The sequence below is a fragment of the Rana temporaria genome, chromosome 2 (genome assembly GCF_905171775.1).
Source record: "Rana temporaria chromosome 2, aRanTem1.1, whole genome shotgun sequence".
NCBI classification, from domain to species: Eukaryota; Metazoa; Chordata; class Amphibia; order Anura; family Ranidae; genus Rana; species Rana temporaria.
This window is the reverse complement of record NC_053490.1, coordinates 55,416,379-55,434,908: the sequence shown is the minus strand read 5'-3', so window position 1 is coordinate 55,434,908 and position 18,530 is coordinate 55,416,379. Positions and strand designations below refer to the sequence as shown.

Here is an 18,530-nt window from a genome sequence, read left to right as displayed (position 1 = left end):
GAGCGCTGGATATATGAAAACGTTTGTGTGACGCAACTTCATTGAAACAGTGAACAATTGAACAGAAAATAATTTAACAGTCTTGAAATAAAATCAAATGGACTATTAATATGAACCACATAATGCTTATGTTTAAAACTTTATCTCAGCCAATCAATATTACAATTTTCTGGAGGAGAATGGCACACACTCAGCTATATAATTCCCAAAGTATGCGTGACGAGGGAACTGAAAGCAAAATACAAACTGCAATTTACATATAAAAAGTGAAAAGTCATGTACTGCTGTCTGTACGGAACAATCTTCCATTCATTTCTGGGATTAAAGCAGAACTCCAGCCACCGAGGTTTATCACATTTTTAATAAAGTTACCTCTTGTAATGTTTAGAGCCTCGGTTTACATTATAATCCATTCATTGGTTTTCTGGATACTAGGGTGCTGCGGGTTTGAGAAATGTGGTTGTAACAGTGAAGCACTACTCCTGCCCCCTGTCTGTCGCTCGGTCCAGCACTTACCCCATCTAGGTGGCAGGTGGCCGCTCCGGTGTCCTCATCTCCAGCACGGCGGCTTTCGCTGTGTGTCTCCTCTCTCCTCCTAGGCGTCCAATAGGATCGCCTGATGTTTTGCCCACTTGGGAAACGAGTCTCACGACCCGCTTCCTGATTGATGGGGAGGAGATTAAATGTGAGAATAGCGAATATTCACTCACTATTCTCACACAACAGGGTGGGATCGGGGCGCAGGGCACTGCGTCCTGAACCTACCCTTTTTTTAAGCCTATTAGAGCTTCTGGCTCTAATCATGTGCTTAAAAAAAACACCCACCCACATTGGAATCCATAGTCCGTCGCCCTGTATGTAGATCGGGGTGCCGAACGCATTGATAAGTGGGGCGGCGCCCTTGCGCCCCTAGTGGACGGGCCGCCACTAATAGAAGGTGATCAGTGAACTGACCTGGGGAGATCTTTTTGTTTATCTCCCCATCCTTTCTTCTAGTCCATTCACAGATCTGCCTTGTATTCTGTGAACAAAATGCAAGAGGAAAAGGGGGGAGGGGGCAGAAGCAACTGACTTCAGTCTAAGCTCCACAATAGGAATGCAGAGGGGTCTGTTGGCAACAAAGGAACTGCCTACAAATTGGGCTTGTGACAAGAGAGGAGTGGCGAGGCAATAATGGAAGAGTAAAAAACGAAGTCAGCATTTCAACGTTCAGGTACTTTACCATGTAAATATGGACCAAAATACATTTTTTTTGCTCACAAGACTTCTTTTCAATGCTCATGAGACTTCTTCTTGAACACAATGCACATTAAGGCCCGGATTCTCGTACGAGACGGAGATACGCTGTTGTAACTCTGAGTCCGAGCCGTCGTATCTATGCGCCTGATTCTTACAATCAGTTACGCATAGATTTGTATTAGATCCGACCGGCGTAAGTCTCTTACGCCGTCGTATCTTAACTGCATATTTACGCTGGCCGCTAGGGGCGTGTACGCTGATTTACGCCTAGAAATATGTAAATCAGCTAGATACGCAAATTCACGAATGTACGCCCGGCTGACGCAGTACAGATACGCCGTTTACATTAGGCTTTTCCCGGCGTAAAGTTACCCCTGCTATATGAGGCGTACATGAGGCGTACCAATGTTAAGTATGGACGTCGGGCCAGCGTCAAATTTTTCACGTTTTACGTCGTTTGCGTAAGTCGTTCGCGAATGGGGCTGGGCGTCATTTACGTTCACGTCGAAAGCATTGGCTTCTTGCGGGTTAATGTGGAGCATGCGCACTGGGATACTTTCACGGACGGCGCATTCGCCGTTCGTAAAAAGCGTCATTTACGTGGGGTCACATTAAATTTACATAACATACGCCCACATCTACCACATTTCAATTAGGCGGGCTTACGCCGGCCTATTTACGCTACGCCGCCGCAACTTTGGTTTGCGAATACGGCACTTGCCTGTCAAAGTTGCCGAGGCGTAACGTAAATAGGATACGTTACGCCCGCACAAAGATACGCGGTTCTACGTGAATCCGGGCCCAAGGCTACATTCACATCTCTGCGGCTAGGCAACGCGCGCACAATCACAAGAGTTCCTGACCCGTAGAGAAACGCGCTGTAAGTAGCGGGGGTGCCAATAATTCCTAATGGCAACCTCATGCATCGACACCCGAGGCGCGTTTTCACATGTGCCAAACTGTGTGGTGCAGCAGCACCATGTGATTCAGTGCGGCCAAGGACTTCTTTCCCGTCTCTCATGGGTAGGGCAGCCCATTGAAATGAATGGGCTGCTCTAACTATGACATGCACACTCACATATGTGAACCAGGCCTAATATGTGAGTGTTAATGCAAAGTACCAGAATGTTAAAGTGTGAATAAGTATAATTCTTTATGTCACAATAGAATGCTTACCCACTTTTAAGGTTCTAGAGCGGTGGGGCATCGCTGTACATTGAAAGTCGTTTATACAAATCTGGGAAAGGCTACTAATCTTAGCAAACATGCAATGGGTTAGAGCAGCCATTCTAGACCAGGGTTATGTGGAACTCTGGGGTTCCTCCAGAGGTTGCTGTGGGTTCCTTGATCTCTGGCTGAATGACCTCCTATCTGATGGTGGCCAACAGCACTTGGCAGAGTCAGCGCCATGACACAAATGATCTTTTTAGCTATCTTGTTGGGCGGCCTTTTAACAACCACTGCAAAGGGGGCACAGTTCGCACTGGCCACCAATCTAAGTGCCATTTTTTCCACTGACCGCCAATGAATGTGTTCTAGCAGGGGTTCCCAGGACCTGAAAATATTTTCAAGGGTTCCTCTGGGATGAAAAGGTTGGAAAAGGCTGGGTTATAGGGAAAATTCTTATGCCTTGTACACACGATCGGAATTTCCGATGGAAAAAGTCTGAAGGAATTTTTTCATCGGATATTACGACCGTGTGTGTGCCCCATCGGACTTTTTTCCTTCGGAATGTTCTCTTTTTTTCCGGAAATTCCGTTTGGCTGTAGGGAACTCCGATGGAGAAAAAAACATGCATGCTCAGAATCAAGTCGACGCATGCTCGGAAGCATTTAACTTCATTATTCTCGGCTCGTCGTAGTGTTGTACGTCACCGCGTTCTTGACGGTCGGAATTTGGTGCGACCGTGTGTATGCAAGACAGCTTGAACGGAATTCCATCTGAGTTTATCCCAATGGAAAATCCGATCGTGTGTACAAGGCATAATAGCTAACCTGTACTTTGCCCATACAGGTTTACTTTATTATGGGTCCCATCAGTAGCTCACACACACAACTCCCTTGTACTTGGTGTTTTCAGATGTGATGGCGTATATGTGACTCACTTCCCACCCTCCCACATGACACTGCTGGCTGGTGCTTGGCCGCTCAGGCACCCGGCGGGCAGGAAGACAGACGAGGCTTTAACAATTTCCTTGATCCCAGCAATGGGAAAGTGAATGGAAGGCAAGTATGTGCAGCTGGTAAGGCTGGCATCATAGGCGTGCGCACACCCACTGTGGTGCATAATTCCCCTGCTGCCTGGGGACCCTATGTCATTTACGGGCCCCTTCCTTTTGTCAACAAACACAGCGAGTGATCGGTACCAATCACTCACTGTTCATACATAACTGAAGCATAGTTAACTGTGTTATATATATACACACACACACACATACACACACACGGATGTGTGTTTGAGCTTTATTGTGCACACCCTAATGCAATAGGCTGCGCACACCTATGGCTGGCATTAAAGTGAACCTTCTTGGGGAAAGCATGGGCTCACTTTAGGATAAAACAGTTTTTTGTTTTTTTTACAATTACAACCCTGTGGAATCATCTTTGCCAAGACCAAGGAAAAAAGCATTATGTACTGCAATATGTTACAATTGTATTGCCTGGACAGGTAACTTTTCTCGATATGTGACGATACCTAGACAACACAATCCCTAAAACAGTCCTTATAAAAATATGTTCAAAATGCATAAATAAATAATAAAAAAACTCCCTATTTTCCCAAACAATGATAATATAAAAACCAAGCTTTCAGTGCAAGGATATACATACTGTATATCTTAGTTTATATGATGGCGACGTGTGAATGGGCCATTGCCAACACAGCTGTCTGTTGGTTTCCGGGACTCAACTATTTAAAAATGGGGTCATTGAAAGGGGCATTTTGATTGGATTTCCAGCACAATTTTTGAAGCTTGGTTGATTGGAACATTTGTGGTTTAGAGGGGTCATTGAAGCCCTCACTCCTTCCACTTACTGCTTGAGGAACACCTCAGCTATGCCGATTGCTGGAATGGTACCAATTCATAATGTGCTTTACTTTTTCCTAGTTCCATTCAAAGAAGAACATCAACCTTAGGGCTACGCAAAAAATCGATTTGATTAAAAAATCGAGTTGGTAGGTCAAATCGATTCAGATTTTGACAAAATCGTTTTTTTTCCCCCAGGACCGGTGCTGACACTGCGCCGGTCCTAAAGGGGCTGCGGGCAGGAGTTTTTAGGCAAGGCTGTGGCTTCGGCCTAGTCCGCGAGGCCAGACGCCGTGGACAAGGCCGAAGCCGCGGCCTCGCCTAAAAACTCCTGCCCGCAGCTCCCCAGGACCGGCGCTGACACCGCACCGGTCCTGAGGAGCTGCGGGCAGGCGTTTTTAGGCGAGGCCGCGGCTTCGGCCTAGTCCGCGACTCGCGCACTAGACCGAAGCTGCGGCCTCGCCTAAAAACTCCTGCCCGTAGCTCCTCAGGACCGGCGCGGTTTCCATAAAAAAAAAAAAACTCGATTTGAATCGTAAATCAAGTTTTTTGTATATATTAAAAAATATCGCAGATTGTTTTTGGGGGAAAAAAACGCCCAGGTCTAATCAACCTTTTGCTGAAATCCAATAAAACAGCTAATTACCCTGAAATAGGTGATGGTTTTACCTGCTTTTACCTTGTCTATACTGCTTTTCAGCCAGTCTTGTGATCTAGGCACCTGACGGGCAGCATAGCCAGGTCCCTGACCTTCATTGCACATAAGCAGTTCAGATTGGTCAAGGACCCCCCACCTGACTGGACAATGAAGGAGCAGAATACTGTTGAAGAGAGAGCAATTCATATGTGAAATTTCCCACCCAGACTGATGTGGACATGGAAACCCAATAAAAATATTTGTATGTAAAGGATTGTGGTTCTGAAACTGCAATGCAGTTAAATAGATATTTTAGATAACAATTGTGCTCCGCTGAGTTTTTCATTATGGATTAAGAATATCTGTAAATGAATAAACCCACTAACAGTACATAATTAACACACTAAAATATATAATATAAGCTTTCCAATAGAAAACAGAAAAACATTGTACAAAACGTTTATAAATACATACAGTATATACAGTACAGTGATACACATTGCTGTATATTATGACAGTATTGAAAGTAGTCAATATCTTCTCTGCAGCCGCGTGCGAGGGTCGGCAGACAGGCTGCGGTATTTGTGCATCTGTATTGCATTTTCCATTGGCTGAGCTGGGATATGGTGGAATATGTTCTAAAAAAAATAAAGGCACATATAATTTTGCATATAATTCTCTAATACAGCAATATGAATTAAAGGTGAACTTGCATTATAAGGTCATGAAATACTGTCCTAATAAAATAAATAATCAAATATATTGCAGAATACCAATCCTAATGCCGCGTACAGACGGTCATTTTTTGTGATGAAATAAAATGACATTTTTAAAAATGTCATTTAAAATGATCGTGTGTGGGCAAAATGTCATTTTATGTCCTCTGAAAAATGACAAAAAAAAAATTCGAACATGCTCGAATTTTTTATGTCATTTTTTAAAATGTCATTTTTTGTGTCATAAAAAATGATCGTGTGTGGGCAAAAATGACGTTTTAAACCCACACATGCCCAGAAGCAAGTTATGAGACGGGAGGTAAAACTACCATTCATAATGGAGTAAGCACATTCATCACGCTGTAACAGACAAAAAAGCACGAATCATCTTTTACTAACAAGTAACCAGCTAAAAGCAGCCTCAAGGCGAATAGAACTTCCCCTTTAGAGCGCCGTCGCTTTGTTCATCATTTTTCAAAACGATGGTGTGTATGCTACATCGTTTTTGAAAATGAAGTTTCAAAAATTTCGTTTTTTTTCATCACTTCAAACTTCATTTTTTTTCCATCGCAAAAAATGACCGTCTGTATGCGGCATTATGCTAAATCCTAAAATGACAGTGTGTGGGGAAAACTTTGTTTTATGTCTTCTGAAAAACGACAAAAAAAAACATTTTTTATGTCGTTTTTCAAAACGTCGTTTTTTGTGTCATAAAAAATGACCGTGTGTAGCTAAAATGACGGTTAAAACAACGTTTTTAAACCCGCGCATGCTCAGAAGCAAGTTATGACGCGAGCTTGAATGGAACAGAGTGCCGCCGTACGTGCTGAACGTAACCGCGGTTTGCTAGAGCATTTTGAAAAAACTATGGTGTGTAGGCAATGTCGTTTTTTAAAATGAAGTTTGAAAAACGTCGTTTTTTTTCATGCTGAAAATTAAGTTTTTTTTTATCACAAAAAATGACCGTGTGTACGCGGCATAATGCCGCATACACACGACCGTTATTCATGGCTTGCAAAAAAACTAAGTTTTTCTCTCTACGTGATTTGTCGTGATTCCTCTCAAGCCTGCCTTGCATACACAGGTTTGTGAAATGCTCGAGCAAAGCGCGGTGACGTACAACCGGTACGACAACGCGTAGGACGGGACTATAAAGGGGAAGTTCCATTCGAATGGCGCCACCCTTTGGGCTTCTTTTGCTAATTTCGTGCTTCTGAGCATGCACGTTTTTTTTCCCCCCCTCGTTAAAGCATACACACAACCGTTTTTCACGACGTGAAAAACGACGAGAAAAAATAAAGCAGGTTCTGAAAAAATGTCAGGCATTTTTCTCGTCGAGAAATTAAAAAAATTAAAATTTTCTTGTCATTAAAAATGGTCGTGTGTACGTGGCATTAGATGTTAGCGGTCCGACTAACCTGTTTTATTGGACAATCCAACCATCCGTATGCTCTATTGGACAATTGTTGTTGCTTTTTCAACGGATAAATGTTCGCTGTGCATGCTCTCAAACCTTTTGACAACAAATGTCCGATGGAGGATCATCTGATCGTGTGTACACAAGTCCATCGGACTAAAGTCCAAAGTACAAACACGCATGCTCAGAACCAATGCTAAACATCAGTCAACAATAGCAGAAGTTGCCCAAAGGGTGGCGGTAAAAAGCTGAAAAACCACGTGATTTGGCAAAAGTTGGCTGAAAATGTTCTGCCGTGTGTATGCAGAACAAGTTCACTGCGAACGCCCATTTGGACAAAAATCCACGGAAAATTCCAATGGAAGTCCAATCGTGTGTATGAGGTTTAAGATTAATACAACAATAAATTGAAGCCAAACTCCAGCTCACACTTTATAAGTAGTTAGTAATGATCTGCCCCGTGAACCTCCGCTTGCTCAGTGGGTATCGCTCCGTTGATCCCCGCTGAGCCGGCGGATGACAGGGCGGTCCCCGCACCACTGTGCAGGGACTGCCCTATCTTTTCACCGCTCTCCCCTATGGGGGGATCAGATGAACACGGACCGTCTGTCCGTGTTCACCCAATCCGATCCGCCAGACGGATGGAAAAGTAGGTTTTTCCTCCGTCACACTTTGGCGGATCGGATGTCAGCGGGCATGTCACCGCTGACATCCGCGGCTCCATAGAGGAGCACGGAGCGCCCGTTCAGGTCCACCCAAAAAACTGGCAGGCGGACCTGAACGGGCCGCCCATGTGAAAGAGCCCTAAGTCAGTTTAACCCAAAAGTCTAAAGCCTCGTACACACGATCCAACTTTATGGCCATAATTGTCTGTTGGATGTGTTGTGTCGGATAATCTGATCGTGTGTATGCTCCATCAGACAATTGTTGGCTGAATTAACAACAACAAAAGTTGGTATGTTCATGCTCACCAACTGTTGGGCAATAAATCTGTTACTTCGGTTTATCCGATCGTGTGTACGCAAGTTGGTCCAACTAAAATCCGATGTACAAACACGCATGCTCAGAACCAATGTTAAACATCAGTCAACAAAAGCAGAAGTTGCCCAAAGGGTGGTGGTAAAGAGCTGAAAAACCACGTGGTTTGGTGAATGTTGGCTGAAAATGTTGTACCGTGTGTATGTAGAACAAGTTCCCGGCCAACGCCTTTCGGACCAAAATCCACAGAAAAGTTGGTTGGAAGTCCGATCATGTGTACGAGGCTTAAAGTGGATGTAAAGCCACTCTCATCCTTTCTAAACTACTGCCATAGTGATGATCTATAAGGATGTAGATGCCTCCTGTATGTATCCTTACCTGTCAAATGTCTCCCCTCTGTCTGTTATAAGAACTGAAAAACTGCAGATTCTGTAGGTGGGTCTGTTGTCTGGAGCTCGGTGGGTGGAGTCGTGATGTCAGTAGACTCCCCGCCCTCCTCTACACTCCCCTCGTCAACATGCATTTTCTCTTGTGTATTCCTTACACTAAATTCTGCTATGATCACTAACATCCAGTCAAAATCCAGAAAAGTAACCACATGACTTCAGAAAAGGAGTGAGGGTGGGAATTAAAAAATAATGCTTGTCTCCAAGCTAGCGCATGAGATATGTAAATAACCTGTCACTCACAGCAAGGGGGCGGAACGGACTAAGGTTTTTCTCTGTAAGTCTGTTTTATTTAACTGAACAATAAGAGGATTGCTCAGAGCTGGATTCACTCTGTGTGGCAAGACTGGGCACAGATGATAGGAAATCTTATACTGTACATTGTGACATCAAAAAAAAATAATAATAATTTTTTTTGGGTGTTCTAAAGAATTCCTATGTATCCCAATGGGCAAGAAAGAAAAAAAGAAATCTGATGAAGCCACCATGTCTAAGGACTGGTAAGCAAGATCTTATTACATTCTGTTCTTGTGTTTAAACATACTGCACCTTAAGGCATGCAATATTGGTAATGGCTATTGTGGTTCAACAGCAACTGCACTTTGCAGGCAGATAAAGACATTAGAGTGGAGAAGAAAGAATTTTAACAACACTTGCTAGTTATTCTTGAACCGAAACTCACCAATGTTGACTTGATTGGAAAACCATTTGCTGTCCCTGGAGGTTTGGTCATTGTGTCCTGCACAGCTGAAAAATGCATAGAAGCCAATTAAATTGAGTTTCTTTAAAAAGGTAAAGTATATGTAAACCCTCACCTTGTAAAACAATCAATTCAGTATACAATAGAAATGAAAGGCTAAAGTATTATGTATATACAGTGCTCAGCATAAATGAGTAAACCCTTTTGAAAAAAAAGATTATAATCACTATTTCGAAGAACAATTTCCAAAATATTGACAAAACTGAGTTTTACAGAACATTTGTTTAGCTCCATTACATGAAAGTAAGGATAATAATATAACTTAGATTACAAAATCTTCAGGTTTACTCAACTTACCGTATTTATCGGCGTATAACACGCACAGGCGTATAACACGCACCCTAACTTTAAGGGGGAAGTTTTAGGAGAAAAACTTTCTGCAACCCCTTTTCGTATAACACGCAGGCACAGTTTACCTTCTATTTTCAGGGTAAAATAGTGAATGTTATACGCCAATAAATACAGTAGTTGATGCAAAAACGAATACACCCGCAACAAAAACTACTACATCTAGTATTTTGTATGACCTCCATGATTTGTAAGAACAGCACCAAGTCTTCTAGGTATGGAATGAACAAGTTGGTGACATATTGCAACATCTACCGTATTTATCGCGGTATAACGCGCTCCCGCTTATACCGCGCACCCCTAAAGTGGCCCCGAATCCTGTGGAAAAAAAGTTTTTTTGTACTTACAGTTTTGGTGTCTTGCGCGGCATCCATCGGCGGCCTCGTCGGGTCCGGCGTCCTTCTGCGGCTTCGGGTGTCCTCTTCGTCGGGTCCGGGGTCCGTCTGCGGGCTTTTGGGTGTCCTCTTCGTCGTGTCCGGGGTCCGTCTGCGGGCTTTTGGGTGTCCTCTTCGTCGTGTCCGGGGTCCGTCTGCGGGCTTCGGGTGTCCTCTTCGTCGGGTCCGGCATCCTTCTGCGGCGTCCTCGCATCCTCCCCGCTCGTTTCCCGCGCCGAGTTTGAATACTGCGCCGACATATACAGAGCGCAGTACACTCGTGTATTGTCAGGCAGGCTCGGCAACACTCGCGCTCACGTCCTGTACGTCCAGGACGTGAGCGTGGAAGAGCCGAGACTGGCCGACTATACCCGAGTGTACTGCGCTCGGTATATGTCGGCGCAGTATTCAAAACTCGGCGCGGGAAAGCGGGTATCGGCGTATACCGCGCACCCACGATTTTGCCCTGATTTTCAGGGCAAAAAAGTGCGCGGTATACGCCGATAAATACGGTATCTTTTTCCATTCTTCGAGAATGACCTCTTTTAGAGCCTGGATCCTGGATGGAGAGTGAGGCTCAACTTCTCTCTTCAGAATTCCCCATAGGTGTTCGATTGGGTTCAGATCAGCACACATACTTGGCCAATGAATCACTTACATCCTGTTGCTCTTCAGAAATGCTACAGTGGCCTTAGATGTGTGTTTTGGATCGTTGTCATGTTGGAAAAATACACGATGACCAAGGGCATGGAGTGATGGTAGCATCTTCTCTTTTAATATAGAGCAGTACATCTGTGAATTCATGATACCATCAACGAAATGCAGCTCCCCGACACTTATGCAGCCCCATAGAAGCACTGCCACCACCATGTTTCACTGGAGGCACCATGCATTTTTCTTTGTACGCCTCACCTTTGCGATGCCCTACAGTTTTGAAGCCATCAGTTCCAAAAACATTTTTCTTGGTTTCATCACTCAAGAGTACAGAGTCCCATTATGCCTCGTACACACGATCGGAATTTCCGATTGAAAAAGTCAGACGGAATTTTTTCATTGGATATTCCGACCGTGTGTGGGCCCCATCGGACTGTCTCCATCTGAAATTCCGACGGAGTTAGAAAGAGAACGTGCCCCCCCCCGAGCCCCCGTTATACTTACCTGACCCTTCGGAAGTCCAGCGCGGTCCCGAGATCCTCTTCACCGATCAGCCTGGCCAATGATTGGCTAGAGCGGATGGGATTGAGAGCAGCACAGCCATTGGCTGGCGCTGCTGTCAATCACATCCAGTGACGCGGCGTGCCGAGGGGCGGGGCAGAGTGATACAGTGAGCGGCTATGGCCGGTCGCTGTATCACGGGAGTGCGCCCGCAATTAGTGACCACCATGCGAGCTCTCGCATGACTGTGGTTACTAATTGCGGGGAGGACCGAGACAGCCGCCGAGGGACCCCAGAAGACATGGATCGGGGCAGCTCTGTGCAAAACGAACTGCACAGTGGAGGTAAGTATGAGATGTTTGTTATTTTAAACGAAAAAAAAAAAAATTCCTGTACAAACGCATTAAATGTCGCAAGAAATCTGTTTGTAAATACTTTCTAAATCCCAACCACAGCACTACCTGCCTGGAGTTTGCAGGTTCTCCCTGTGCCTGCGCGGGTTTCCTCCGGGTACTCCAGTAAGACATGCTGGTAGGTTAATTGTCTCGTGTCTAAATTGACCAGAGTATGTGTATGTATGAATGTGGATTAGGGACCTTAGATTGTAAGCTCCTTGGGGGCAGGGACTGATGTGAATGTACAATATATGTGTAAAGCTCTACGTAAATTGATGGCGCTATATACCGTATTTATCGGCGTATAACACACACTTTTTCTCCCTATAAATAGAGGAATATCTTGGGTGCGTGTTATATGCCGACATAGTGCTGCCTCAGAGGGGAAGGAGGGGACAAGCGCTGCCATATTAGACAGAACTGGGATCTCCTGTGTACTCGGCTCATCTCGGCTCGCAGTCACACTCAGTCCCGCCTCCTGGACGGCTCTTAGCGTGCCACATGTCCCAGATTGCAAGCCGAGTGGCGAGCTGAGCCGAGTACACCGGAGATCTGGCTCTGTCTACATCCACACTGGCTACATTAACAGGCACTGGTGAGGCTGCAGATGGGCACTGAGCAGGCTGCAATGATGGGCAATAGCAAGGCAGCAGATGGGCACTGAGCAGGCTGCAATGATGGGGAACGGCAAGATTGCAGATGGGCACTGAGCAGGCTGCAATGATGAGCAATGGCAAGGATGGGGATGGGCACTGATCAGGCTGCAATGATGAGCAATGGCAAGGATGGGGATGGGCACTGATCAGGCTGCAATGATGGGGAACGGCAAGACTGCAGATGGGCACTGAGCAGGCTGCAATGATGAGCAATGGCAAGGATGGGGATAGGCACTGATCAGGCTGCAATGATGGGGAACGGCAAGACTGCAGATGGGCACTGATCAGGCTGCAATGATGAGCAATGGCAAGGATGGGGATGGGCACTGATCAGGCTGCAATGATGGGGAACGGCAAGACTGCATATGGGCACTGAGCAGGCTGCAATGATGGGCAATAGCAAGGCTGCAGATGGGCACTGAGCAGGCTGCAATGATGGGCAACGGCAAGGCTGCAGATGGGCACTGAGCAGCCTGCAATAATGGGCACTGCTGAGGCTGAAAATGGGCTTTGATCAGACTACAATGATGGGCAATGGTGGGGCTGCAAATGGCCACTTATCTGGCTTCATTAATGGGCAAAAGTGAGCCTGCAGATTGGCACTGATCAGGCTGTAGTAATGGCCACTGACCCTTTTTTTTGCTTCAAAGTCCGTTATTTACAATTTTATATTTTTTTCCTGAAACATCCCTCTTAAAATTAGCGTGCGTGTTATACGCCGATAAATACGGTAAGTACCTGTAATAAATAATAATAAATCAAATGCTCTTCAGATGAGCATTTACCAGCTAACATTACGCAAGGTCACAAAAATGTTTGAGAAGTGACAAAAGATCTTTGCACATTTTATGCACCTTTTGCAACCACAGAAATAACTCCATAGTCTGGGAGATACTAATAACGCAGTGCTCTGTGTTGTGCTGACTTGTCTACACGTCTAGGCAATCTTTTTTTATGGCATATATTCTTATTTAATTATACTTGTATTTTATGCAGTTATACTGTACTTTGGAAATGAATAATTATGGCAGCCTAGGCCTGCAAGTTCTGTACTCACTCTGTAGCCTCTGGTTAAGGCGATCAAGAGATTGGAGGAGTCTCTGTTCTTCTATAGACAGAGCAGTGTGTCCTGTGTTGGGGGATTTGTGGCTCCTGAGATTCTGCTTGTTTGCCTGCAATGTTTGCATGGCAGCTAAGATTTCTCCATCTGTCGCAGATGTTTCCACCAGATTCTCTGCCAGCATAAACTGAGCCGTGCTTTCTGAAACTACATAAAGACAAGAACCAAACATAAACAAGAGCTTCAAAACTGGGTATGACTAACGTTCTTACTTCATGATCTCAGTACTCATCCTCTCAGGCCTCGTACACACGACCGTTTTCCTCGGCAAAATCCATCTAGAAAATTGGTGGGAGAGCTTTTTTGCCGAGAAAAACAGTCATGTGTATGTTTTTCGTCGAATAAACTGTCGTGGATCTCGACGAGAAAAAAAGACAATGCTCTATTTTTTCTCGTCGGGAGTCTCAACTTCCTCGTCGTGTTTCTCGTCAGGCTGGTTTACGACGAGAAACACGTTCGTGTGTATGCTTAGAAATGCGCGCATGCTCCGAATAAAGTATGAGACCGGAGCGCACCTTCGGTAAAAGTAGCGTTCGTAATGGAGATAGCACATTCGTCACGCTGTCACAGACTAAAAAGCGCAAAACGTCTCTCACCAAACTTTTACTTAACACGCAGTAACATGAGATTAGCAAAAGCAGCCCCAAGGGTGGCACCAGTGGAATGGAAGTTCCCCTTTATAGTGCCGTTGTACGTCACCGCGTTTGAGAACGAGATTTTGTCTTGACAGTGTGTATTCTTTTACGACGAGATTCTCGGTCGTGTGTACGAGGCCTTACTCTGTATAAGTGAGCTTTGCTGCCGCTTTGAAGAAGTACCGTATTTATCGGCGTATACCGCGCACTTTTTTGCCCTGAAGGGCAAAATCGTGGGTGCGCGATATACGCCGATACCCGCTTTCCCGCGCCGAGTTTGAATACTGCGCCGGCATATACCGAGCGCAGTACACTCGTGTATAGTCGGGCAGTCTCGGCTCCTCTCGCGCTCACGTCCTGGACGTACAGGACGTGAGCGTGAGAGTAGCCGAGCCTGCCCGACTATACACGAGTGTACTGCGCTCGGTATATGCCAGCGCAGTATTCAAACTCGGCTTGGGAAAGCGGGAAACAAGCGGGGAGGTTGCCGCAGAAGGACGCCAGACCCGACGAAGAGGACAGCCGCAGACAGACGCCGGACCCGACGATGGACGCCGCGCAAGACACCAAAACTGTAAGTACAAAAATATTTTTTCCACAGGAATGCGGGTCCACTTTAGGGGTGCGCGTTATACGCCGGAGCGCGCAATACCCCGATAAATGCAGTATATCGTTGTTATGGTAGCAGCTAGCTACCATAATTCGGTATCCTTTATTTCAGTGGGCAGACAGCTTTCAGATAAAACTGGTCTGTACGCCGGATTCGCCGCAAGATCACTTTTATCAGTGGTGGTAGAGGGCTCCCCCTCCCGCCTCTCTCCGGTGCCCTCTGCTGCTTATCAGAGCTATCGGTAGCAGCGGAGATGATCGGATCCTTCTCGGTCTGTGGTATGTAGCTGACTGAGGAGAAGATGGCCCCCGCTCGGCTCCATACCATTGCAGGGCGGAAGCGACGTCAAAACGTCACTTCCGCTCATAGCTCTTAAAGAGACATTTACATTTTTTTTATTAATTTCAAACAACATTTTTTTATTTTATTGCATTTTAGTGTAAATATGAGACCTGAGGTCTTTTTTTACCCCAGATTTCACATTTTAAACCCCTTTCACACTGAGGAGTTTTTCAGGTGGTTTAGCGCTAAAAATAGCGCCTGAATATACCACCTGAAAAACTCTTGCCCTGTAGTCTCAGTGTGAAAGCCCGAGTGCTTTCACACTGAGGCGATGCGCTGGCGGGACCGCTCCAAAAGTCCTGCCATCAGCATCTTAGGAGCGATGAGAGGAGTAGTGTGTTTACGGCTCCTCCACCGCTCCTTCCCACTGAAAACAATGGGACACCGCGGTAATACCGCCGACAATGCGCCTCTGCAGAGGCGCATTGCTGGAGGTATTAACTAGGGTTGTCCCGATACCGATACCAGTATCGGTATCGGGACCGATACCGAGTATTAGCGGGAGTACTCGTACTCCCGCTAATATCGCCGATACTAAAATAGAATACTTCCCCTCACCTCCACCCCCCCCCCCCCTGCCGCCGCCGCCAACACGCCACGTTAATCGGCGCGGGGAACATTACAGACAGCTTTCGTTTAAATAGCTTTTCCCCGCCGCGCATAGACACTCCCCCTTGGACGGATCTGTCCAATCGCGAGCAAGGGGGAGTGTCTATGCGCGGCGGGGAAAACAGCTGTTCAAACGAACGCTGACTGTAATGTTCACCGCGCCGCGTTGATTAACAGTAGGTACGGGGGACATGGCTGTATATACGGGGGACATGGCTGGATATACGGGGGACATGGCTGGATATACGGGGGACATGGCTGGATATACGGAGGACATGGCTGGATATACGGGGGACATGGCATGTGGGGGACATGGCTGAAATATGTGGGGGGACATGGCTGCATTTGGGGACACATTTTAAAAAAAGTATCGGTATTCGGTATCGGCGAGTACATAAAAAAAAGTATCGGTACTTGTACTCAGTCCTAAAAAAGTGGTATCGGGACAACCCTAGTATTAACCCTTTTTCGGCCGCTAGTGGGGGTTAAAACCGTCCTGCTAGCTGCCGAATATCGGCGCAATTCCGACAGTATAGAGGCGCTATTCCGCCACCGCACCTCCCGCCCCGGTGTGAAAGGGGCCTAAGAGGTCCTGTCATGCTTTTTTTCCATTACAAGGGATGTTTACATTCCTTGTAATAGGAATAAAAGTGACACATTTTGAACAGTGTAAAAAAATGAATAAAAAAAAAAACTGAACACGTCTCATGCCGCCGAGCTCGCATGCAGAAGCGAACGCATACTTGAGCAGCGCCCACATATGAAAACGGTGTTCAAACCACACGTGTCAGGTATCACCGTGATCGTTAGAGTGAGAGCAATAATTCTAGCACTATACCTTCTCTGTAACTCAAAACATGCAACCTGTAGAGAATTATTTAAACATCGCCTATGGAGATATTGAGGCCGGATTCACACTATTGCGAATTGGATACGTATTCCCGCATCCAATTCGCAATAGCAGGAGAATGTGAATGACTCTCTATGTAGCCGGTTCATATATCTCCGATGCGGCTCTGATGCAAATTTACACAGGAGCCCTGTGCGTCTTTTGGTCCATTTTAGGTCTGAATTCAGCCAAAAATTTGGGCTGAAACAGTGAACCAGGATGCATACCCCTGCTGGGAGCCACATCGGCATTAGGTGTGAATGGAGCCTTAAGGGTAAAAGTTTGTTGCCATTCCACGAGCGGGCGCAATTTTGAAGCGTGACAGGCATCATTCAGATATCACCATCTTCTGCCGGCGATTCTGTGCACGATAAGAACAATCACAGCCGCAGTTCCACCGCTTGTTAATTCTTATAGGCAGCGGGAGGGGGACGTCCCCCCCATCCCGCGGCCATCCGGTGCTTCTCCGGGCTCTCCTGTGCCATCGGGGGTCCAGAGAACGAATCGTCCTGTGCCGGCTCACGACGATAGAGATTTCCGAGGACCATATGGTCACCAGCATCTCTATGACCGTCGGAGGCCTGGGCGCGATGTTGTCACCCGGGTAACCGGAAGTAAACAAAGCCGCAATCGCGGCTGTTGGCATGAGATTGATGCTTTCAAGCCTGGAGGAGAGACGTGAGGTCTTATTGACCCCACATCTCTCCATAAAGAGGACCTGTCGCAGAGATTCCTATTACAAGGGATGTTTACATTCCTTGTAATAGGAATAAAAGTTATCAAAAAAAGAAAAATTTAAAAAAGTGTAAAAATAAAAAAAATAAAGTAAAATAAAAAATAAAATATATATTTCTTTTTTTAAACGCCCCTGTCCCCGGTAGCTCGCGCTCAGAAGCGAACACGCATGTAAGTCCCGCCCACATATGTAAACGCTGTTCAAACCCCACATGTGAGGTATCGCCGCGTGCGTTAGAGCGTGTGCAACAATTCTAGCACTAGACCTCCTCTGTAATTTGAAAATAGTAACCTGTAAAAAAAATGAAAGTGTCGCCTATGGAGATTTTTAAGTACCTAAGTTTGCCTTCATTCCATGAGTGTGCGCAATTTTGAAAGCATGACATGTTAGGTTTCTATTTACTCGGCGTAACATCATCTTTCACATTATACAAAAAAATTGGGCTAACTTTACTGTTTTGTTATTTTTTAATTCATGAAACCGTTTTTTTCCCCCCAAAAAAGGCATTTGAAAAATGATTGCACAAATACAGTGCGAGAAAAAAAGTTGCAATGACCGCCATTTTATTCCCTAAGGTGTCTGCTAAAAAAAAAAAAAAAATATATAATGTTTGGGGGTTCCGATTAATTTTCTAGCAAAAAAATTATGATTTTTACATGAAGGAGAGAAGTGCCAGAATAGGCCCGGTGGAGAAGTGGTTAATTCATAAATAAAATACTGTAAAAATAAAATAAAAATCACAATGGCATATTACATACCTTCAACTGAAGCTGATGAAGGGTGTACTTGTGCAGGCTCTTGTGTGCTGTGAATTGGGCTTATCTTCACTGTATGCAAGTTCTGTGAACAGGACAAGGAAATGGAAATTCAGAAAAGGAAAAGGTGGAAAAAAATTATACATTATATGGCCAAAACTTTGTCGACACCCGACCATCAAACCTATACAAGCGTAATCAATGCATTTTTTATAAAATGTGAAAAGTCCCAAAATAGCGGAAAAAGTGTCTGATGTGTCACGATACAAATCGCTGATTGCCGCCATTACTAGAAAAAAAAAATTATAAGAGAAGAAGCTATAACTTTTGCGCAAAGCAATAATTAAATGCTTATTGCGATTTTTTTTTACCAAAAATATGTAGAAGAATACGTATCAGTCTGAGGGAAAAAAAAATGGGCCAGATTCACAGAAGAAATACGCCGGAGTATCTACTGATACTCCGGCGTATTTTCAAATTTGCCGTGTCGTATCTTTAGTTTGAATCCTCAAACCAAGATACGACGGCTTTTGGCTTCGATCCGACAGGCGTACGGCTTCGTACGCCTCTGGATCGTAGGTGTAATATTTCGGCGCCCGCTGGGTGGAGTTTGCGTCGTTTTCCACGTCGGGTATGCTAATTAGCATTTTCCGTCGATCCACGAAGGTACGCGCGGCCGTCGCATTCT

The 18,530-nt window shown here is 45.4% G+C and overlaps 1 protein-coding gene across 1 annotated transcript in view; it reads right to left on the bottom strand.

Annotated features, from left to right (window-relative positions):
* Positions 1-5,293: 5,293 nt before the first annotated feature.
* The window catches only part of CEP126 (centrosomal protein 126), a 137,056-nt gene continuing 123,819 nt past the window's right edge, over positions 5,294-18,530 (bottom strand). Inside the window, exons 9-12 of the mRNA XM_040340194.1 lie at positions 17,846-17,927; positions 13,204-13,413; positions 9,141-9,205; positions 5,294-5,539 (exon numbers count right to left, since the gene is read on the bottom strand). Of these exons, the coding sequence (XP_040196128.1) occupies positions 5,432-5,539; positions 9,141-9,205; positions 13,204-13,413; positions 17,846-17,927 (465 nt within the window). The 3' untranslated portion in view covers positions 5,294-5,431. The remainder of the gene's footprint in view (positions 5,540-9,140; positions 9,206-13,203; positions 13,414-17,845; positions 17,928-18,530) is intronic.